Source organism: Rhinichthys klamathensis, unplaced genomic scaffold, assembly GCF_029890125.1.
Source record: "Rhinichthys klamathensis goyatoka isolate OS25496 unplaced genomic scaffold, OSU_Roscu_1.1 h1tg000665l_1, whole genome shotgun sequence".
NCBI classification, from domain to species: domain Eukaryota; kingdom Metazoa; phylum Chordata; class Actinopteri; order Cypriniformes; family Leuciscidae; genus Rhinichthys; species Rhinichthys klamathensis.
This window is the reverse complement of record NW_026607104.1, coordinates 730,822-737,500: the sequence shown is the minus strand read 5'-3', so window position 1 is coordinate 737,500 and position 6,679 is coordinate 730,822. Positions and strand designations below refer to the sequence as shown.

The following is a 6,679-nucleotide window of genomic DNA, read 5'->3' as shown; positions in this document are numbered from 1 at the left end:
ATATTGAAGACTTCAGATGCAAACGCCTCTAAGTGCCATCTGAAATTTTCTTCTAAAATGATCATTTTTTATCAAGCTCGTATATTTAAGTTCAGTAATTTCACTTTAATGACAATTAATAGGTAATTGAAACCATTAAAGTGAAATAACTTAGCATAAACATACAAGCTTGATAAACATGATCATTCTAGAAGAAAATTTCAGATGGCACTTAGAGGCGTTTGCATCTGAAGTCTTCATATAAATATACAGTGTCTGTTTGTTTTTATAAATAATAAAAGTATATTTTCCTAAAAAAAAACAAATCTAAGTTATCTGTGCTTGCACTTTTTTCCTATTTAACACAGGTGCTGGTTGTTTGGGACACGGGTATCAACAAAGCCAGAAATTACAGGCTCTTTGAAGAGGTTAGTATTTTTCAAGAAGTCTAAATCTACAATACATGTAGACCCACACTATTTGGCATCAGGTTTTTGCCCGTAAAACAATAAAGAATATGAACCCATTAGAGACCATATAATAGAGATCAGTAATTTAACATCTAGCAACCACTCAGGAACCCCTAATTACCACGAAACAACATGCAAATACCATTTACAATACCTTAGCAACTGCATAGCAACACCCTGGGACACTGTGTTTATACGTTTAGAATATTTACCATATATAAAGTACTCCCATTGTCACAACAGACTGGGCCATCTGACCAATCAGAGCAGAGTAGACCAATCACAACAGACTGGGCCATCTGGCAAATCAGAGCAGAGTAGACCAATCACAATAGACTGGGCCATCTGACCAATCAGAGCAAAGCAGACCAATAACAACAGACTGGGCCATCTGGCCAATCAGAGCAGAGTAGACCAATCACAATAGACTGGGCCATCTGACCAATCAGAGCAGAGTAGACCAATCACAACAGACTGGGCCATCTGGCCAATCAGAGCAGAGTAGACCAATCACAACAGACTGGGCCATCTGACCAATCAGAGCAGAGTAGACCAATCACAACAGACTGGGCCATCTGGCCAATCAGAGCAGAGTAGACCAATCACGACAGACTGGGCCATCTGACCAATCAGAGCAGAGTAGACCAATCACAACAGACTGGGCCATCTGACCAATCAGAGCAGAGTAGACCAATCACAACAGACTGGGCCATCTGGCCAATCAGAGCAGAGTAGACCAATCACAATACACTGGGCCATCTGACCAATCAGAGCAAAGCAGACCAATAACAACAGACTGGGCCATCTGGCCAATCAGAGCAGAGTAGACCAATCACAATAGACTGGGCCATCTGACCAATCAGAGCAGAGTAGACCAATCACAACAGACTGGGCCATCTGGCCAATCAGAGCAGAGTAGACCAATCACAACAGACTGGGCCATCTGACCAATCAGAGCAGAGTAGACCAATCACAACAGACTGGGCCATCTGGCCAATCAGAGCAGAGTAGACCAATCATAACAGACTGGGCCATCTGACCAATCAGAGCAGAGTAAACCATATCAGACACTGTGAGAAGAGAGATTATGCTGCCATCTGCAATCCAAAGCAAACTTAGGAACTTCTAAAATAATAATACCGGTAGTAATAAAACTTTTCTATGCTGTCCTATCACGGGATGCTAATGCTTCTGAATGTTAAGGAAATGCCACTGTCGCACCCTATTTCTGGATAATTCACCAAAAAATGTCTCTTTTATATTTACAGGAGCAGAGGGTTTACCTGGAGACAGACCTGACATTCCCCACTTTATCTGCCCTGATCGAGTATTACCACATCAACCCACTGCCCAGCAGCAACAACTCTCTGCCCAACTACTCCCTGTGCTTACATATACCATACGGCTACATCCCACCCAGGTGACCTCGGCCTCCTCTCCTGTGCTGAAACACCTGTGCCCGCTCTGTGTGTGAACATGTGGACCGGCCCACGGCAGACAGCTCCCTCTACTGGCTGGAGTCACCATCACACGCTCATGAGGACCTGTCGCCATACGGACAATAAATGAGTGCTAATGAACTGTTAATTTAAGTCCAGTGAGTCCACATGGACACATTGTTAGTAAGTCTTATGGATTTTCAGGGAATCTCCAGTTTTAGTTTGAGTTGCAGTGAATTAAACAGTATTGATTTGCAAATGTGTACATTAGTGCACATATGCAAGTATAATGCAGCTTATTCTGGCTAAGAATCACTCAGTTAGAAGGTAAGAGTCACCCGACTGACATGTAATGTGATTAATCACAGATTGCATTGGTTATACGTGGCATTTGGGGGAGGAGTTTTCTGAGATACAGTAAAATATCTAGTTTAATAGCTATTAACCTTTCAAAGATTTGAAGCCAGTAACTGAGCAAACTTGTCAAGAACATGCCCAGATCATGGATGGATGGATGGATGATGGATGGATGGATGGATGGATGGATGGAAGGATGGATGGATGGAAGGATGGATGGATGATGGATGGATGGATGGATGGATGGATGGATTGATGGATGGATGGATAGATGGATGAATGGATGGATGGATGGATGGATGGATGGATGATGGATGGATGGATGGATGGATAGATGGATGAATGGATGGATAGATGGATGGATGGATGATGGATGGATAGATGGATGATGGATGGATGGATGGATGGATGGATAGATGGATGGATGATGGATGGATAGATGGATGATGGATGGATGGATGGATGGATGGATGGATTGATGGATGGATAGATGGATGAATGGATGGATGGATGGATGGATTGATGGATGGATGGATAGATGGATGATGGATGGATAGATGGATGGATGGATGGATAGATGGATGATGGATGGATGGATGGATGGATGATGGATGGATGGATGATGGATGGATAGATGGATGATGGATGGATGGATGGATGGATGGATGGATGGATGGATAGATGGATGGATGGATGGATAGATGGATGATGGATGGATAGATGGATGATGGATGGATGGATGGATGATGGATAGATGGATGGATGGATGGATGGATGATGGATTAATGGATGGATGGATAGATGGATGGATGATGGATGGATGGATGGATGGATGGATGGATGGATGGATGGATGGATGAATGGATGGATGGATGATGGATGGATGGATGGATTGATGGATGGATGGATAGATGGATGAATGGATGGATAGATGGATGGATGGATGATGGATGGATAGATGGATGATGGATGGATGGATGGATGGATGATGGATGGATGGATGGATAGATGGATGGATGAATGGATGGATGGATGGATGGATGATGGATGATGGATGGATGGATTGATGGATGGATGGATAGATGGATGAATGGATGGATAGATGGATGGATGGATGGATGATGGATGGATAGATGGATGATGGATGGATGGATGGATAGATGGATGGATGGATAGATGGATGATGGATGGATAGATGGATGATGGATGGATGGATGGATGATGGATGGATGGATGGATGGATGGATGGATGGATGGATGATTGATAGATAGATAGATAGATAGATAGATAGATAGATAGATAGGCAGATAGGCAGATAGATAGATAGACTGAATGTTCTTGCAATATTTCATCTGTGTTACTTTATTGAATAAATGTTGTATTATATTGTACATTATATAAGTCATTTAATAACTGGATGTTATTGTAATCTTGGTACTATAACACTGTACACAGATGTAAAGTGAATTATTGAAAATAAAAATCGTTTTGCACTGGAAAAGGCCTGATTTATTTACATATGTAGGCCTAAATGAAATCATAAGAATAGTAATGACACAATATTTTTTACTCACATAATAATTTTTTTTTTTGCATTTGTTAAGTTGCATGATTTCAGAAATGACATAACTGGACCCGTGGCAGATCTACCGCTTGAAAATGAAGACAGAATTCAAAATGGCCCCATATATGCTAATCTGTTACATCATTTATGTGAAACCTAACTGAGCAATGCATTAAAGGCTTCATACAAGCTCATTTTACAAATTACATAATTAATGACCTGAGTATTTCAGTGTCCCAAGCTAATATGTATCCCGTACTATTTTAAATCTGTTATTTTTTACCACTTACTAGTCTTAGATTTACATTCAGAAAGCCATGTTGGATTCAAACATGATTAAAGCAGAGATTTAATATGCAACAGAGTGACTAAATTAAAGAGAGGCTTCTAAATAAATGATAATAATGGATGATGATTAAAATTTAGCAGGATTTTTTTCTTAAGCAAAGAAAAACTGAGCTGTAATAGCAGGACGTCCTGCAAAGAGCCTAAATGTGTCATTTCTTGAGCATCAAATCATCATATTAGAATGATTTCTGAAGGATCATGTGACACTGAAGACTGCAGTAATGATGCTGAATATTCAGCTTTGATCACAGGAATAAATTACATTTTAACATGTATAGAAACCAGTTATTTTAAAATGTAATAATATTTCACAATATTACAGTTTCACTTTTACTGTTAATTTTACCACAGCTTCCCTGCATCCCTTGGCATGCACAACTAATCATTAAGTTATCACCTCGTAAGATAAAAAGGATATTAATGGCATATTCTTCAAAGCTTTAATCAGATGTGAGGAGGCGAAGATGTAGCGAGAGCAAATGAGAAGAGGAGACTCGAGCTGTCAGGACTGATGATTAATGAACAGAGTAAATATAGTGCTTGCTCACGGATCTGTCTGGATCCTGCTGACAACATTGATCTCCTCTGAATAAAGGGTCAATATGCATGAAAGCTTCCAGCGTATGTTCAGATCTGCTCCTGTTCATGTAATCCTGTTTTTAGAAAGGATCTTTGATCACTACTCTTCTCCTCAGATGTTTGATACACTGTCCCTGATGTCCTTTCAAAGTGACCATATCCAGTCGAATCAAATGTAGGCTAGCAGGATATTCTATATTTTTAAGTACTTTTGAAGAATTCATAACGATTCGGGGTGGATTGATCCAAAAATTCAAGCTGATCTGTCAAAATTTGTCAAAGGAAAAAAAGGATTATGCAAAAGATAATTGTCAAAAAGACTGCATTAAATAAATATTTTATGAGATTTCCACTCAACGCAGTTTATTCTATATTATTTTCTTACATTCTTATATAAATATATACACTCACCTAAAAGATTATTAGGAACACCTGTTCAATTTCTCATTAATGCAATTATCAAATTAACCAATCACATGGCAGTTGCTTCAATGTATTTATGGGTGTGGTCCTGGTCAAGACAATCTCCTGAACTCCAAACTGAATGTCAGAATGGGAAAGAAAGGTGATTTAAGCAATTTTGAGCGTGGCATGGTTGTTGGTGCCAGACGGGCCGGTCTGAGTATTTCACAATCTGCTCAGTTACTGGGATTTTCACGCACAACCATTTCTAGGGTTTACAAAGAATGGTGTGAAAAGGGAAAAACATCCAGTGTGCGGCAGTCCTGTGGGCGAAAATGCCTTGTTGATGCTAGAGGTCAGAGGAGAATGGGCCGACTGATTCAAGCTGATAGAAGAGTAACTTTGACTGAAATAACCACTCGTTACAATCGAGGTATGCAGCAAAGCATTTATGAAGCCACAACACGCACAACCTTGAGGCGGATGGGCTACAACAGCAGAAGACCCCACCGGGTACCACTCATCTCCACTACAAATAGGAAAAAGAGGCTACAATTTGCAAGAGCTCACCAAAATTGGACAGTTGAAGACTGGAAAAATGTTGCCTGGTCTGATGAGTCTCGATTTCTGTTGAGACATTCAGATATTAGAGTCAGAATTTGGCGTAAACAGAAAGAGAACATGGATCCATCATGCCTTGTTACCACTGTGCAGGCTGGTGGTGGTGGTGTAATGGTGTGGGGGATGTTTTCTTGGCACACTTTAGGCCCCTTAGTGCCAATTGGGCATCGTTTAAATGCCACGGCCTACCTGAGCATTGTTTCTGACCATGTCCATCCCTTTATGGCCACCATGTACCCATCCTCTGATGGCTACTTCCAGCAGGATAATGCACCATGTCACAAAGCTCGAATCATTTCAAATTGGTTTCTTGAACATGACAATGAGTTCACTGTACTAAAATGGCCCCCACAGTCACCAGATCTCAACCCAATAGAGCATATTTGGGATGTGGTGGAACGGGGAGCTTCGTGCCCTGGATGTGCATCCCACAAATCTCCATCAACTGCAAGATGCTATCCTATCAATATGGGCCAACATTTCTAAAGAATGCTTTCAGCACCTTGTTGAATCAATGCCACGTAGAGTTAAGGCAGTTCTGAAGGCGAAAGGGGGTCAAACACAGTATTAGTATGGTGTTCCTAATAATCCTTTAGGTGAGTGTATATAGCTCATGACGTAACATCCAGACGCCCTCACTTGATTATGATTGGTCGATTAATAAGCTCAAATCTGATTGGCTAAAGAGTTTGACGGGCACAAGTACGAATTGAGACCTGTCAGGTTCCCACAGTGTAACGAAAAATGCACAAGGTCTAGAACCCCGTTTTTTAAAAGTTGAGCTTCTTTGAAGTTGCCGTGTCATGCGCGAGACGTGAGCGCAACACGTCCGTCTAGCACGTGTTCACATTGAAAAACTATGGAAAAGTAGCACAGTGGAAAGGAAAAACGTTTCCTGTGTGAACGGCCCTTTAGGACA

The 6,679-nt window shown here is 40.9% G+C and overlaps 1 protein-coding gene across 4 annotated transcripts in view; it reads left to right on the top strand.

Annotated features, from left to right (window-relative positions):
* sh3bp2 (SH3-domain binding protein 2) overlaps nt 1-2,403 on the top strand; it is a 28,191-nt gene extending 25,788 nt beyond the window's left edge. For all 4 annotated transcript variants that reach the window (XM_056241690.1, XM_056241688.1, XM_056241687.1 and 1 more), the window contains exons 12-13: nt 348-407; nt 1,718-2,403. In XM_056241690.1, coding sequence (XP_056097665.1) covers nt 348-407; nt 1,718-1,873 — 216 coding nt within the window. In that variant the 3' untranslated portion in view covers nt 1,874-2,403. The remainder of the gene's footprint in view (nt 1-347; nt 408-1,717) is intronic.
* Nucleotides 2,404-6,679: the final 4,276 nt, after the last annotated feature.